The sequence below is a fragment of the Zonotrichia leucophrys genome, chromosome 13 (genome assembly GCF_028769735.1).
Source record: "Zonotrichia leucophrys gambelii isolate GWCS_2022_RI chromosome 13, RI_Zleu_2.0, whole genome shotgun sequence".
Lineage (NCBI taxonomy): Eukaryota > Metazoa > Chordata > Aves > Passeriformes > Passerellidae > Zonotrichia > Zonotrichia leucophrys.
In genome coordinates, this window is record NC_088183.1 from 329,601 (window position 1) to 346,300 (window position 16,700).

The 16,700-nt window shown below is 55.3% G+C and overlaps 2 protein-coding genes across 5 annotated transcripts in view; both read right to left on the bottom strand.

Moving 5' to 3' along the window:
• The window catches only part of TCERG1 (transcription elongation regulator 1), a 28,981-nt gene extending 18,157 nt beyond the window's left edge, over positions 1–10,824 (bottom strand). The window contains exons 1-6 of one of the 4 annotated variants that reach the window (XM_064725397.1): positions 10,766–10,824; positions 9,780–10,005; positions 7,317–7,469; positions 6,990–7,227; positions 4,211–4,453; positions 611–673 (exon numbers count right to left, since the gene is read on the bottom strand). In XM_064725397.1, coding sequence (XP_064581467.1) covers positions 611–673; positions 4,211–4,453; positions 6,990–7,227; positions 7,317–7,469; positions 9,780–10,004 — 922 coding nt within the window. In that variant the 5' untranslated portion in view covers position 10,005; positions 10,766–10,824. The remainder of the gene's footprint in view (positions 1–610; positions 674–4,210; positions 4,454–6,989; positions 7,228–7,316; positions 7,470–9,779; positions 10,006–10,765) is intronic. The other 3 variants (XM_064725393.1, XM_064725394.1, XM_064725396.1) reach the window with 3 other exon arrangements.
• Positions 10,825–11,242: 418 nt separating this feature from the next.
• LOC135453855 (basic proline-rich protein-like) lies at positions 11,243–16,417 on the bottom strand. The gene is made up of 7 exons (XM_064725312.1): positions 16,325–16,417; positions 15,320–15,504; positions 15,077–15,231; positions 14,594–14,975; positions 14,251–14,369; positions 12,024–12,764; positions 11,243–11,598 (listed from the first exon to the last, which is right to left on the bottom strand). The coding sequence occupies exons 1-7, from the start codon at positions 16,415–16,417 to the stop codon at positions 11,243–11,245; spliced, it is 2,031 nt and encodes a 676-aa protein (XP_064581382.1).
• Between the last annotated feature and the right edge of the window lie 283 nt (positions 16,418–16,700).

Sequence of the window (16,700 nt, forward strand, 5' to 3'; positions counted from 1 at the left end):
AGAAAGCCAGAATGCTGCAGTGTCCCATTATCTCTCCACTCATCCCAACAAACTGAGGATAATGAATAGATTTGGAATGACAAGTTCTAGAACAACCAATTGGATAGGATTGGAACTTCATAAATTTGAGCCTTTAACACTGAGGAAGTCTCACTTTAAATAACAGAAATCACACATTACACACTGCCATAACGTGTTTTCAGCGAGTGAGTATTCATAAATCCACAATTGAAATATGAAAGTTCACACTCAGACACACAGACACGCACACAACATGCGAGCACAGCCAGCCACTGCACATGTGGAGCAGGAAAACAAAAATCCACACAAGAAACTAGGAACTAAGTATGGGCATGAGAGTCACAGTCATTACAGAACTCAATGGTTACAGAAAACTGTACAGAGTTTGGGTACAGAATAAGCTGACACTAACAGTTATTTGGGGAAGTTATCTCCTGACCAAATACGATATTTCATTTATACTGGTTTTGAAAATAAAGTATATGTAATCATTGAAGTGGGGAAGCAAATAAAGAAATAAAAGAAACAACCACATTCACTACCATGCCAACTTACAGACAAAACGAACTAGGATGGGTTTGGAAATTACCGGTCTTGGTGGTAGCGACTGTCTTTACATACGGGCAGCTGACTATTTGCATCATTGCTACACCTGCAAAACGGATAGGAAGCATGTTGGAAAGCTGCCATGGGACGTCAGCTACCACGGGCTGCTACGGACTTCCTGCCACAATTTGGAATGCCATTTGCAGCTGGCAGAGAAGAAGCCTTCCAGCAAGAAAATGGGAATTACTTTTGCTTCAATGTTTTATGCCAGATCAAATATAAAACTAATTTTAACCTGCAGCAACAGTCTCTGCCTATGTTAAACCAGCTGCTTGGCAAGTTATTGGGATGTCATTAAAAAGAAAAAACGTCTTTCAATGAAGACTCAGGGGTTTAAGTTCATCCAAGGGGGAATGCGGCTCCCCTTGTAGGGCAGCACCACAAGAAAATATCCCACTATGGGGCTGCTTGCACAGGCAGCCTCTGCTGGGACAGACCTGTGGGGAGCAGCAGCACAACAAAAGGGGCTTCGAGGTTCCCAGTCTGCTGCTGCAGCTAGAGAGCAGAGTCAGGGCAGAAGGACAGGTCTGAACTAGTCAGAGCAGCAAAGCAGGGCAGGGTGGACGGCCAATGCAACCCAGAGGGAAAGCTGAGGGTAGGGGGGTCACTGCAGCAAGGCTGCAGGTGAAAGAGAGGGACTAAAAGAAATCAAAGCAATGAAGCTGCAGACAGAGGTACACAGAGCTGCACTAGGTCAGGGACATTTCCTTTATTTTTCATTAGCAAGAATGGCATGAGCTGAAAATGCTTTAAAAGCCAAAACTCGCCCTGAAAGAGGTGGCACCATGCACTAGTCAGCTCTCCAGCTGAGTAAGAAATGACACAAAAAGGCACAAAAAGGCGAGCAGCTCATCCTCTTTGATCAGATCAAAATCAGTGGGAAATCAGACAAGGCTGAGGAGAATGAATTTCCAAAACCTCCATTCTGGGTGTAGAAGGCAACTGTAGAAGTGCTCTCTGGCTGGTCCAGTCTGGATGCTCAGAAACTGAAACACTTCCCTTCAAAAGTTCAAATTCATCATGTGAGGCGGGAAATGCTCCAGTGGAAAGTGAAATTAAACCCCTGTTTAAACTAAAGTAGTTTCTGGATTTGGTCATTAGAGATCTAGTATGCAGAGCATACATAAATACTGCCAATTATTTGAAAATAAATTTGTGAGAAGACAGAATTGTAATGTTTTTTAAAAATAATTTCAATGAGAGAATTGCAACTAGTTTTCTTTTCAAAAGTATTGAACTGAGACATGAAAACATTGACTTAAACAGCACTGATTGAAGTGTTTGCCTAAACTGCAAGGGTGGTCATGTTATATACTTGACAATGGACCTGAAAATTCGTTTTGTTAAGGAAGTTACAGCATGTCTCCAACATGAGTCAGTACAAATAACACTATCTGGGGATTGCTGGAGTTAGGGATGCTGCAGCACAGATTAGACTGAGCAAACACCCAAGCTGTTTCTGCTGCCAAAGTCATTCCCAAACATAAAACTGACTTAAAACATAGGAATTGAGAGAAAGCAGACTTACTTTTTAAGATCTGAGATATCACTAACAAACTCTTCCATTTCTCCTTCTTACTACAGTTTAACGCAGGGATTAACTTTGAAATCACCTGACATTGGTATTGTTCAGCTCTGTCCCTGTGACTTCAAATCCTCTGGCTGGAATCATACCTGGTGTTGAAAGCCTCAAACATCTACAGCCTAACCTTCATATGACCTTCTGACTTCACCTGATACTGTTTTGAAGTAATTTGTCTTCTCTTCTGCTTCTTGTAAAATATTTTACAGTTTTCCTTTTCTTTAACAGTGCTTAGAAACCATCCCAACCAACTCAAGCCAAAATTAGCTGAAAGAAGCTGACAGATTTCATTCTGTAACTAAGCAAACTGATAAATCAGACCCATTACTGGAAGCAGCACTTTGCTGCCAGGAGTCCTTCCTACATGCTATGGGTTCCACCTGCAGCCCAGCTCACAGGAAAAACTGGTCAGAGCAAAGACCTCTTACAGGGAAGTGCTGAAAAAAATAACTTTCAAAAATGAGTTTCAGGAGATTGATGTTCCTACTCTGTCTTTGCTCCTGTACTGCACTACTCCCTAAACTTTTTTGAGTGAGAGCTCACAATAAAGCCCATTGTGGGCCAACACTCAGGATCTCCATTTCCACTGGCACATTTCTACACTGTCCTGACCATCCCATTTTACCCCACAGGTCACACCTGCATAGATCATATCCCTCAGTGTGTAAGGGCCCTTTATTCCATGCTGGTCCCTTGCTGGCAAGGTTAGAAATGGCAGTTGAGAGTACTCAGCTGATCATCTTTGAGGCTTAACTGTTTTATTATTCCTGCAAACCTCATCAATAAAGACACTTCTTTCTCCTACCCTTTATTCATTTGTTGTTCAGCCTGGAATATCACATTCAGAATAGTATTTGTTTCCTGGTTTAATCCAAAGAGTACTACACTGCAATTTCTTTTTCAGGCCAATACAGATTAAAGCAGCTTTGCCCAGTTATTTTAGAAGACTATTCTAAAAGTAGAGGCAGCTGAAAGCTGGTGCTCTCTTCTAGTCAGCACTTTAACTGCTTTCAGGCTTTTTTTCTCTCATCAAAGGAGTGAAGGGCTACTTTTCTGAAGGGTTACTTTTCATCCATGTAATTGAGTGGGGAGGTGAAGGCCTCCCTCCACATCCACTGGGTGGCTGCATTAGGACAGCAGCAAAGCCACCTCACTCAGCTTGTACAGAGGCAGAAATATGAAGATGCTGCTCAGAGCTGCTTCTTTTGTCTTTTTAAATCTGAAACTAACTTGGATCTAATACAACTGCAGTCTCCTACCTCCCTCTGCAACACACAATCATCAGTTCCTGGTGTATGCTTAGTGCCACTGTGCACTGAAACGCATCAAATTTTATCAGAACAGGAACTCAGTGGTATCCATGAAATGAAAGGTGGTGTGTAAGTGCTAAGTGTCATTAGTGATCTCCTGGGAGGCCTCTGCAACAACTACAGGCTGAGAGTCCAATATTTTGTCAGCCTAAAATTCCTTCCTTAGGTATTTAAGTACTTCATAAAAATTTAAGAAACTATGATATATCCAGAAGAAGTGTGCTGCCATCTAAGATTCCTTCTCTATGTTCTTTAAACCTAAAGCCTGTGAATAACAGCACACTGGCACCCTAAATGCCTCATTATGGTCCTCAGGTCACACCTCAACACTCAGCATCCTACCCAATGGCTGCAGCCTGAGAGAACTAGGAACACCTGTTGTCACTGGGGTCATGATTCCCATGGCAATTCTTCCTGCTCATCCATGTCCTAGTGAATATTTATGCACAAGACTTCAGGTCTAAATCAAGTAAGTAGAAAAAAATTAAAGCAATATTGCAATTAGTAAAATACAGTGCTCAAAAAGATATGTTCTTTGTTAATTAAAAAGTCTGTCTGCTAACCCTGAATTCTTTCAGAGATACTCTGAGGAGAGGATCCAGGCAAGTTCTGTACACAGTGGACACATGAGTGCAAACAACTGACAACATGGACATGTAGCAGACAAGACAATTACAGTTTGCCAATTTACCTGGAAGTGGAATAGGCATGCCAGGAAGGGGGACACGAAATGGAGGTACCATTACTGGTGGAAAAGCAGGAATTGCTGCAGTTGGTTGAGGTACTGCATGAGGAACTGCAGGAGGCAATGTCTGTGGGACTGGCTGGGGTACAGTCTGCACAGGTGTAGCAGAAGGAGCAGAGGTTGAAACACTGACTGATGGTGTGGCAACTGAAACACCCGAACTCGGGGTCTGGTCTTGTGTGGTAGGTGCTGATAAAAAAACACAAAGAACACCTTGTATCTTAGACACTGCAATATACTGCTGCAAACATACTGGCGCTCTGTTTCCCGGTACACAGCAGCTATGCTCAGATATAACCAGCAGGAAGACACCCCTGGACAAAAAATACTTTGCCTTCTCTGGAACATTAAATATTCACAAAGAAAGTCAATTTCCAATTTCAATTTGTCCCGTTCTTTACACTTAACATATCTCTACAGCAGAAGCAGGGCTGTATTAAAGGACAAACACGGGCAGAAATCAGGTTCTATTCTGTTCACAGAAACAGAACATTGCAGTAAGTTTCCAATGGCAACAGGCTGTCCTTGTGTTACACGAACACAGGTTCTGCTTTTAACAGCAGCAGCATGTGCATGACAGCAGTCTGCCTCAAACTATGCTGGGCTGCACCCCCAGAGCAGGAAAATAGCAATAAAAATGTGTAAATAAGTAAGGAAAAGTAAAATACTTTTCTTCAAGAGCTGCAAGAACTTTCTTAGTCTTCAGTGCCTCCCAGCTGGAAAACACACAACTGGCATTCAGGTCTATAATCCTTGCAGCATGACTGGTTTCAATTTCAAATTGTTTTAATTGGGAGCAAACAGTCTCAGAGCACAGGGCAACAGGAACTCGAGACAAGTCTGCTTAAACTTGTAAACTCACTCTGTAAGACTTGGTGCGGAGGTGAAGGGAAAAAGAAAAAAAATAAAGAAACCACACCAATTTACAGCCATATTCCAATGGGCACACCGTGCATTTTCTATTACTACCAGAAACATTCCAAACAATATACCAGCATTAGCATATTTAAATAACGATTTTTGATCTTTTGATAAGCGTTTCAGAAAGGGTGAAAGTTCTCAGCAGTGCCTAACATTTAGGGAAACAGAGCAGTCAGTCAGTATGTGATTTGTAAGACCTAGGTCAAATCAGTACAAGGCAAGAATGAAGCTCAGCCAGAAGTCCCAGGGTTTTTTTTACAGGTCAAGTCTAAGAGTTATAAAATTATTTTAAATTATAAAATTTCATCAGCTAGGCACAGACACCAACAGTAACAGTTCTTGGAAGCAAAGACAAAGTTTAGCAGATAGAACAGGTAGAAGTGGAACAGATTGTCAGCATTCAACATCAGGAAATTCAGCTTCAGAGAAGATGCATAAAGTGCTGCCCCCAAAGCACGGCTAGCTCTCCCCAGCCTGCCACTAGGTCAGGAGCAGACATTGACCTCCCAACTGGCTTGTTACTCAGCACAACAATTAGAGCAGACCATAGTTCAACACAGTCAATTAACATCATTCTGAGTTATCCTTCAAATTAAACAGAAGCCCTAAAATGCTTTGAACAATACAAGTTCTCTGCTGCTCTAGCGACGTGTCCTTCCTCCAGCCTTAATGAAAGCAGAATTGAAGGGTTACCTAAATCTGACTCGCTTTCACACACAGATTCTGAAGTTCGGGTTAAATGGTGAGTTCAGCTGACTTGTCTGGCCTGTTACAGGAAAAAGATGAATTCCAGAGAATGCAACTCTGCCCCACAGCAGGAGCTGGAACAGTTCACCTCCTGCACACTCTCTGGCCTGGCTCAGTGCACACCTCTGAGCCAGTGCAGCTACAACACCCAATGTCCAGTGCCAGATTCCTGCTCAGCACAATGCCGTCTGTCTGTAGCCCTGCATGCAAGACAGGACACTCTCTGAGCTGCTCCTTGCCCTGCTCACCTGGCTCTGGGCACGGGGACTGACCTCGCTCACAGCAAACGGACCCTCAGTACTTAACACACACCTCTATGCCACACTGAGGCACCTGGGCAGCACACACGTGCCAAAGGGCACTGCAAACCACGCTGGTGTGTGCACAGCCATGCATTTATGTGCGGGCTGCATCATTCAGTCCCCTTTCCTTACTTGGAAAACCCCTACAAGCAAAGGCTCAGTCCATGGAAGCAGCAATAATCTCCAGACTGTCATTCAAAGGTCACAAATGAACAAAAATGCCTCCAAGGACTTTCTTTTTCCTCTTTGGGGAACTCTAGAAAATAGGAACTGAGAAGGCTTAGGCAGAGGAGTAATGCTAATAAAACTAATACAACAAAGAAACTCTATTCTGTAATCAACCAATGCTCACAGAGCAGCAGCTCTGAAACCCAGCCTACAGGAACAGATGCCGTGGAGGAAACGAGGAAATTGCTGCAACTAAACTCCTACCTCAGATCAACATTTCTTGTGAAACACTTTTAAAAACAATTAAGCTCTATCTGTAGTCAAAAGGAAACAGATGTGTAATAGCTCTGAGATGATGTGATAACAGCAGAAGAAAAATATACAAAGACCTGAAGAATTCTCTGAGACCGGGGAGAAAGAAGTTTGCATGCAAGGTTCTTCTGGACTAAACACTGTACTTTAAATTCACACTCCATGCTGAAACAACTTTGTCCTGAATACCCATGCTTTGCTGCAGCAGTTCCCCATGCAGCAACCCCACCACCAGCTCCCAGCACGGCGAGGCCGAGACACGGCCAGGTACTCACTGGAGTTGGTCTGGGACACTGAGGTGGCCGTGGTGGTGGTGGAGGTGGTGGAGGACTGCGTGCTGGAGGAGGTGGATGGAGACGCTGCGGATGCAGGGCTGCTGGTGGTGGGGGTGGAGGCCCCCACGGCCTGGGCCTGGGCCGCCAGCATGGGCGTCAGCTCTGACTGCTGGATGACCTTGACGCCGTCCGGTTTGCTCCACGCCGACTCGCGCGTGCGGGCGTTGTAGAAATAGACCTGGGGAGAGCAGCCCTGTGAGCCACAGCCCGTGCAGGACAGCCACCGGGGCACCCCGGCCCTGCCCCGGCTCACGGCACCCGGCTCACCTTCCCGTCTGGAGTTTTGTTCTCCACCCAGATCTCCTCAGCTGGGGGCATTGCTGGTGTTCCCGGCGCAGACACCGGCGGCATTCCTGGAGGGAACATCATACCAGGAGGTGGTGGCATGCTACCCATGGGAGGAGGCATAAATGGTGGTCTCTAAAGGCATATAATAACAATAATGATAATGATAACAAAAATATAATATCAAGCAATTTTCCTTTCTTAGAGAAATAGCACACGCTACAACAACAGTAAGGACAGCTGTACCAGGTTTGGAAGCTTCCCTAACAATCCAGTGCTCCCAGATCAGGGAATGTACTTCCAGCCAGCCCCCCACCCATGGCAGAACAGCTGAAGCCATCGCTTCTGAGATACAAACATCCAGGCACCTAAAAAAGGTGGAATGAACAGAAACGTGCTCAAAGTCTCAGAGTCCTCTCCTGGAAAGGAGAAAATACTTCAATGGAAGGAAGAGAAAGAATGGAAGAGCTGTTCTCAAATAGCTGCTGCTCAGACATCACCGTCTGTGAACCAAATATCCCAGAAACTCAACAACCCTCCCAGGAGAGATATGTTAAAAAAACCTAAATTACAAGTAAGCATCCGGTTTGCCAGTACAGCTGAGCAGTGGGCTTAATTAAAATCCATTACACTCCTAAATTTCCCACAAACTAAAATTCTAGCTAGTGCCAATTAAAACAAAAATATGGTGAAATTACATGTTCATTATTGCATGATAAGAAAACCTGACCTGTCCTGCACACAGTTACCTGAAAGCCTGAACACCTGTTTGTAATTCAAAGTACATTCAGTTCTTTCATTTTACTTATTTACTTGTACTGTTTGAAATTCCCTATATGCAACAAGTACAGTGAACACTTTCCTGTAAAACAGATGACAGAGCTCACAGAGTTCTCTGGCTTACTCTGCAAACACCAACAGCTGCCCTTACTGTCCCCCTCACTCCAGCTCTGAGTGTCACCCCGAGCCCTGGCACTGGGACACCCAGGGCTCCTGTGCCACAGGGAGGGGGTGGCCCGGTGACCAGCTGCACCCACAAGTGCAGCTGCACCCCTGGCAGCTGCCAGTGCTGCCACGTCCTTGGCCTCTCTTGGGAGCTGCCCTGAGATCGGTGTTTTAAACTGCTCTTTAAATCCACATTCCAAACTAGTAACAATTGTTTGCATTAAATACTACTAGAAAAGGAAGCCAAGAGTGCGTGGATGGCATTCTACACAAACAAAAAAAGCCCTCAATTCAAGTGCAACCTGCATTCTCTCCCTTGTTCCTCCTCAACAGCTCCTACACCTGCTTCACCATGAGCTTCCTCTTTCTGGCTGTTACAACTGTACGAAGAATCCCATCTTCCACCTGCTACATCTCCTTTGCCCACTCCAGGAGTAAAACCACGTGGGCATTTGGTGCCAGGTGTGCAGCCAGGGTCCCAGCAGAGCCTGAGCCCTGAGCACAGCTCCTCCCACTGTGACCAGGGGCTGTCACCATCCCGTCTGGCTGGGCACGGGGCAGGGAGTGCAGCCAGCCCTGAGCAGAGCTCAGTGCCAGCCCAGCTCACACACCCAGCCACGGCTGGTGCTGCTGAGGAGCTGCACAGCTCACAGCCTGTGTGACAGCTGGGACCAGCAGCACACCCTGGGTGGAAATCAGACACAGGAGACACCCACAGCCAGGCCTGGGATCCAAAGTAACTCTGCTTGGTTCTCCAAACTGCAATTAAAATAGTGGATTTAATCCATAATGCCATGTGGGACCATTCAGCTCCTCAGCCTGCCCACAGCCCATACAGCACTTACACTGCCCTAATGGGAAGGCACCCCCACAAAGCAATTAAATATCAGCACAAGGCAATTAAAACAACCAATTTCTCATTCACAAAGGTGCCGTCCCTTGCAAACTGTTCAGGCCTCAGAAAATCAGACACAAGACCTTAAAGCATCCATCAGTTTAGCAGCAGAGGAGCTGAGCAGAAGCTGTATTTGCACACCACAGGTATGCAGCGGTGTGTAACACCACAACTGAGCGCTGTGTTCTCACCTTGCCTTGCTGTTTCCTTCACCCATTTCCATTCTCATACTATTTCCACACAATCACAGAATCAATTACATTGGAAAAGAGTTCCCAGCCCATTGAGTGTAACCCGTGCCCAATGCCCACCTTGTCACCCAGCCCAGAGCACTGAGTGCCACGTCCCATTGTTCCCTGGACACCTCCAGGGATGGGGACTCCAGCATCACCCTGAGCCCCTTTCTGTCCAGGCTGAGCCCCCGAGACCCCTCAGCTGCTCTCATCAGACTTGTGCTCCAGACTCTCCACCAGCTTTACTGCCCTTCTCTGGACACACTCCATGTGCTTCCTGAAACTGAGGGGCCCAGAGCTGGACACTTCCACGTGTGGAAACAAAGAAAAAAATCCCTGAATCCACTTAACCAGCCCAGGAGAATTCCTTACCTGCAGGTGCGGAGGCCCCATGGGCGGGGGGATCCCGCCCGGCGGCGGCATCGGGGGCATGCTGGGGTCGAACGGGGGCCGGCCGAAGGGGGGCCGGGGCGGCGGAGGAGGGCCCCGCATCATGCCGAAGGGCGGGGGCGGCCGCAGGAGGGGCGGGGGGCCCCGCAGCACCGCGCTGGGCGGCGGCGCGGGGCCGCGGAACCGCAGCGCCTGCTGCTGAGCCATCCTGGGGAGAGAGGCACGGGAACACGGTCACTGCCGCTGCCGCGGGACAATCCGCTGCGACAGCCCGGGATACCCGGGCGGCACCGGCAGCAGAGCACAGCGTGCCGCTGTTAGTGGGTGAAGCCAAGCGTGCAACTAGCTCGAGATGCGCTTCTGCTACACCACTCAGGGTTATCAGTCCTCACAGTGAATTTCCCCAATGCTAATGGATACCCAGAGCGGGATGGGGCATGCAGCCACTGGCAAGCGCATCTTCCTTATCCACCGGAGCGCCCCGAGCACGGCCGGGGCTCCGGCTCCTGCTGCCGGCCCGTCCCGAGCCGCGGCAGCCGGCGGGCCCGGCGGGGCCGGCTCTGCCAGGGGCTGCGGGGCTCGGGTGTCCCTGCAGGCGGGGCCTGGCCCTCGCGCGGGCTCTCGGAGCCCTCGGCCCTCAGGAGCGGGTAGAGCGGCTTCGGAGCGGCTCCCCCGGGGCCCGGGGCGCCCCTGAGCGCACTGCGGTACCACGGGCGCATGAGGAATAGACCCGAGAGAACCCAAGGTTATCAGACGGAGGGCCACGCCAGACACGATGTGTCCGCGCTCCGCGGGCCCCGCCGGCCCCCGCCCGGGAGCGGCCCCGGCCCGGCGAGCGGGAACAGGGCCCGTCCCGCCGCACGCGGGGCCGGGAATGGAGGCGGGAGGGCCCCCGCCGGCCCGCCCCGCTGCACCCGGTCCCGCGCGGCAGAGCAGATCAGCCCCGGCCCGGCCTGGCCCAGCCGTACCGGAGGTCGGTGCCAAAGCGCTCGCCCGCCGCTGCCGCCGCCTCCCCCGGGGGGTCGCCGGCCCCACCGCCCGCGCGCCACCCGTCCGCCGCCGCACCCTCCGCCCGCGCGTGCCCCGCCGCGTCCCATTGGCCGTCCCGCCCGCCCGTCAGCGCGCGCGGGGCCGAGCCCGCTCCGCCATTGGCCGCCGCGCCCGCCGGCTTTGAATGGGGGGAGCCGGGCGCGCCGCGATTGGCCCGCGCCCCTCGCGCCTGGGGTCACGTGAGGCGCGACCCGGGGAGGGAAACGGATGTGACTCTCACGCCGTAAGGGAAGGGGAGGAGCAGCATCCAATCAGCGGTGGGAACAGCGTGCGCCAATCACCGCCCGCAGCCGGCGGTGCGCGCCCCCCCCACAACCAAATAGGGAATGTCCCGCCCCGTGACGTCACGGGGGCACGGAGCCAATGAACGATCCTGGAGGGGGACCCGGCGGCCGCTAGGGGGCGCCGTGCGCACAGGGGGTCGGGGGGGTCTGGGGGGGCTCCGAGGGATGCGGAGGGTCCGGGGAATATGGGGGATCCGGGGGGCTCGGGGGGATCCGCGGGGCTCGGGGGTCCGGGAGGTCCGAGGAGTCCAGGGGAATCCGGGGGTCCGCGGGTCTCGGGGGTCCGGGCGATGCTGGGGGCTCCGAGGGACATGGCGAGTCCGTCCGGGAGCCCGGCACGCGGGACCGGGACGAGAACGGGGCGGCGGGGGAGGCACCGCCCACCTGCACCCGCCCTGTCCCGGGTGCTCGTGACCCGCGCCCTGGCACGGGACAGCAGAGCGGCTCCTCCCGGGGACGCTCGGCAGCTACACCGCGAAAGCCCGGAGTTACGGGTGAGCCGTGCGGGGACCGCTGCCGGCACCGGGAGCGTGCGGCACGGAGGGGACATCGCGCACTGCCGGCACCGGGAGCGTGCGGCACCGGGAGCGCTCGGCACGGAGGGGACATAAGCGGGGCAGCTGCAGCGCTCGGTGCGAAGGAGCCCCGGGATGTCCGAGACCGGGCCGCGTTCCCGGACACAGTCCGGTGGTAACCGTCCGCCAGGCCCTTCCGTCCCCAGCCGGTTCTGTGATCCCGCGTTTCCCGTTCCTCTCCTGCTCTCAATAAAAAGATCTGTCTTTGCTTAGATCGTGACAATAAGGAATTGCTGGGGGGCCTTTTGGCCGTGCTGAGCCACAGAGACTTTTGCACGCTCTGAGTTCACTGCGGGGTCTTTATTCGTGTGCTTTGCCTGAGGCTGCTGCCCCGCTGAGCATGTGGGGCAGGTCAGGGGGTGCTGGGGCTCCCCGGGAGCCCGGTGTCCTGCTCGGGGTGCGGGTGGCACAGCCGGGGCTCAGGGCCCGGGGGATGCAGGGCACGGTGCCCGCTCGGGGCAGGGGATGCAGGGCACGGTGCCGCTCGGGGCAGGGGATGCAGGGCTCGGTGCCCGCTCGGGGCAGGGGATGCAGGGCTCGGTGCCCGCTTGGGGCAGGGGATGCAGGGCTCGGTGCCCGCTTGGGGCAGGGGATGCAGGGCTCGGTGCCGCTCGCTGTGCCCAGGCAGGGGATGCAGGGCACGGTGCCCGCTCGGGGCAGGGGATGCAGGGCTCGGTGCCGCTCGGGGCAGGGGATGCAGGGCTCGGTGCCGCTCGGGGCAGGGGATGCAGGGCACGGTGCCCGCTCGGGGCAGGGGATGCAGGGCTCGGTGCCCGCTCGGGGCAGGGGATGCAGGGCTCGGTGCCCGCTCTCTCTGCCGGGGCAGGGGATGCAGGGCTCGGTGCCCGCTTGGGGCAGGGGATGCAGGGCACGGTGCCTCTCGCTGTGCCGGGGCAGGGGATGCAGGGCTCGGTGCCCGCTCGGGGCAGGGGATGCAGGGCTCGGTGCCCGCTCTCTCTGCCGGGGCAGGGGATGCAGGGCTCGGTGCCCGCTCGGGGCAGGGGATGCAGGGCTCGGTGCCCGCTCGGGGCAGGGGATGCAGGGCTCGGTGCCGCTCGCTGTGCCGGGGCAGGGGATGCAGTCGGGTGTCCCTCCCGCCCCGTCCCCACCGCATCCCCCCCACAGGCCCTTTCTGATGGCAGGCTTTAAAACCCGTTTTGCCCACGAGTGCTCAAATCCCCCGCACACAGTGGGGCTGCCTGTCTTCCACGCGTCTTTCATCCTCTTTTATCTCCCCGCTCGCGGTTGTCTCCATGTTTTATTGATGTCAAGCTAGCAGGAGCAGCTGCAGGGCCCTCTCGCAGGTTCGGGGGGGCTGGAGCTGCTGCTGTACGCCACCCCCTCACCTCTGTGTTCTCACAACATTCCAGTCAGGAATTGTCGGACTGCAGCTCCTTCAGGAGCAGGTTGTTAACGGCGAGCTGCAAAACACGAGTCACTTTGACGAATCTGCTGGCAGCTCCCCGTGCTGCAGGACGTGGCTCCTGGCAGCAGAACCATTTACTGTGATTGATACGCACTCCCCTGGATTTCATTGAAACCGAGAATTCCCGTGGCTCAGCTCGCTGTTTGCCTGGACACCCTCCCTGACCCCCGTGGGCTCTGGGGTGCCAGGGGACTGACCAGAGGCTCTGTTAATCCCTCAGGAAGCCATGGCAGCGCTCCCGGAGCTGGGAGGACATTGCTGGCCGTGCCCCTTGGGGAATGGGGCTGTGGCAAGCACTGGAGCAGGGGAAATCTCTCTGGGGAAATCCCAAACCCAAGCAGAGCCGGTGGATCTGCTGATGGAATCCTGCTAATGGCTGTGGGTACACTGGGTGTCCAGGTTTTCCCGAGGAGTCTGTGGCCCTGGTTCCCCTGTCTGTGCTGTGCTGTGCTGTCCTCCCCAGAGCCGTTGTCCCCTGGCTGGAAAGCTGCTGGCTGTGCTGTGCCGGATTCCAGCACAGAGCTGCTGCCACTGCTGCTGCTGCTGCTGCTGCTGCTGCCCCAGAAATTGTTCCCAGGGAGGTTTTAAACCGGGAACCTTCTCAAGTATTTGGATTTCTGTAGTTTTTAAAAGGCTGTTTGCTGCACAGGCTGACTTCTCTGCCAGGCACATGGGAAGGAGTCCTGAAACCCCCCAGAGTGGGTGTTTCCTCTCAAACCTGCCCATGTTCTTGTGTTCGCTTGGTCCGAGGTGAGTGTTGCTCTTCATCCCCGCTGCAGCTCAGTGCCATGGGCTGGTTCCTGCTCCAAGGCTCCCTCTGGCTCAGTGTGGCTGCTGTGGCTCCCACTGCTGGCACTGGCCCCTGCCGTGGGGCTGCAGCAGCCGTGGGGCTGTGTCGTCTCGGAGACGCCAACATCCTGCCATTCTTTTTTAATTTTTTCAGGTTTCAGGTTGAAGTGTGATGACAAATTAAAAATTTTGCCCTGGGCTGTCTGCAGGGCCTCTGGGCTGCTGCGGTGCCAGCATCTGCCGGGGAGAGCCCCAGATCCCCCCGTGCTGGGCTGCAGGGGGAGGCTCCTGCTGGCACCGAGGTGCGCCCGCTCCCGCAGCCCCCTCACCGCTCACTGCTGGGCTGCGGCTGCAGCCATTGGGGGTCCCCCCGTCCCCTCCAGCCGTGGGGACCTTGGGGCCGTGGCTGCTGTGCCCCTGCTCGGCCTTGGGGCTGGGCTGGCCCGTTCTGGGGCAGTGAGAGGCATCATCTGGGCATTGTGGGCAGCAAGTGGGTCTGGGCATTACCGAAATTTAACAGGGCACCTCCCTGTCGGTGGGCACAGCACGGCTCGGTGTGCTGCACCCAGGCTCTGGGCACGGAGCTCCCCGGTCTGGTGGCAGGCTTGCCCTGTATTTACCTGAAAACATCTCATTTTTCTCTACATATGGAGCCTGCAGATTCCCTCCTACACGGAGAAATGGGGTGCAGGCTCGGCCATGGTCAGAGCAGCAGACGGGCAGGGGGTCTGGGAGGTGCCTGGGTCAGAGCAGGGGTCAGCCCGAACGAGCTCGCTGGAGGTGACGGCTGCAAAGGGCCCAGCAGGGCAGAGCCAGCCGGGCTGCCGGCAGCACAGCGCCTCTCGCAGCTCCTTGGGGACAGCGGGGACAGCAGGGACAGCGGGGACAGCGCCGCTGGCCCTGCGAGCCCTCTGACAGCATCGGAGCCCCGTGACTGCACCAGCCCGGGCCGAGTGCGAGCAGAGCCGGGCCGGGAGAGCGCTCCGCCACACCCCGAAATTCTGGGAGCATCCGGGGAAAGTTCTCCTGTCTGAAACCAGCCGCAGAGCTGACACTAATAGAAAAAGACCGCTAAAAAGCTGTGCGATATTCTGCTCTGCTCCCCGTCCCTCTCTCCCTCTGTTGCTGCTGGCATTTTATGAAATATTGATGCGCCTGGGTGCTGCCGCTCTCCCGTGCTCTCCGAGCCGCTGCCGCGGCCGCGCCGGCCCGGGGACAGGACACGGGACGGGACACGGGGCGGGCACGGGACGGGCTCAGAGCCGGGTCCCTCGGCGGAGCCGAGCAGCTCGGTCCGGCGGCTTGGGCTCCTGGCCGGAGCAGGCGGGGGCTTCCCACGGGCTTGGAGATGCCGCTCTCGCTTCCCTTCTCATGCCAGGCTCTTCTCCGGCTCCTGACCACGGGTTCTGGTCCCTTCGAGCGCCCTCCTCCAGCCCGTCCTGCAGCGGGCTTCTCCTCCGGGCTCCGTCCCCCGGAGCTCTGAGCGCGCCCGGTCCGGACGGGGCTGGCCGGGCTCCCCCGGTCCGGACGGGGCTGGCCGGGCTCCCGGAGCGGCGTTCCCCGCAGCAGGGGCGCAGGGCGGGCTGCGGGGACAGCCGGGGCTCCCCCGTGTCCCCTCCCCACGGACACGCGGGTTGTGCCAGCGCGTGTGGGGAAGGACACCGTGCTCGGAGCGCTGCGGACGCGCCTCCTGCCCCGGGAGAGCCGGCGCGCCCCGGATCGCGGTTAATATTTCATGAGGCTCAGGGCTGGCTCCGAGCTGCGGCCAGACGCGCTCCCGCTGCCGTTCCCGCGGCGGGCCGGGGCTCGCAGGGCCCGGGGCGCTGCGGCCGGGGACGGCTCCGTGCCATCCCGGGGGCTGCTCCGGTCCGGCGCTCCCTTGCCTGCCCGGGGCTGCGGTGAACCGGAGCCAACCCGCCCCTCAGGCCCCAGCTCGGCTGTCCTGTCTGAGGAATGGCATCGGTGTGAAATCCCAGGATGCCTCATCTCATGGCCGATTCGCTCCGGTTTCCTCGGCGGGGGCTAATGTGTTTTCCATGTTAACGTGCCTGCACGTGGCGTCCGGCCTGAGTGCAGCGCGGAGCCGCTAATCCTGCATGACGGGCACACATGCCCCGCTGGCAGGGGACAGGGCTGCGTGCGCCGCTCCTCCGGGGGCTTCGGCCTGGGCTGACCCCAGAGCAGCTCGCCTGCCTGGCGAGAGCATCCGCCCAAACGCGGGGATATGGGGAACGGCACCGGCATGATTCCACTGAAACCAAAACCTCTCCACTCCAAACAGAGACCGAGTTATTCCCTTCCCTGGCTGAGCTCCGAGCGCTGAGCTCTGATGGAGGGCGGTGCCTTGGTTCCCCTCCCAGCTGTCCAGAGTAAATGCAGAGATCTCTCTCCTCCAGCCCTTACCAACAGTGACCGCACTGGGCTCGGGCAGCGCTGCCGGGGCAGTGCCAGGGGCTGGGCCCGGGGCTCTGGCCCCAGCACCTGCTGCTCTCTCATCCCGCAGCCCCAGCTCTCCCAGCCGCAGACCGTGGGCACCTCAGCTCCCAGCCCGGGGCCCGGAGCAAAGCCTGGGCAGCAGCAGAAACCTCTGTCCTAAGGAACATTTTTCATCTCAAACTGAACGTGTCTCCTTGGGAGAACAAAGGTCCTTGAAAACCCAGGAGAAGGAAAACACTGAGGGCAGAATGTGTGAAGGAAAAGGGGACTGGAAGTTCGGAATTTTGCAGCTGAAAATCAGTTTTCTCTGGGAAAGCAGCATGGCTGCAGCTCCAGCTCCAGC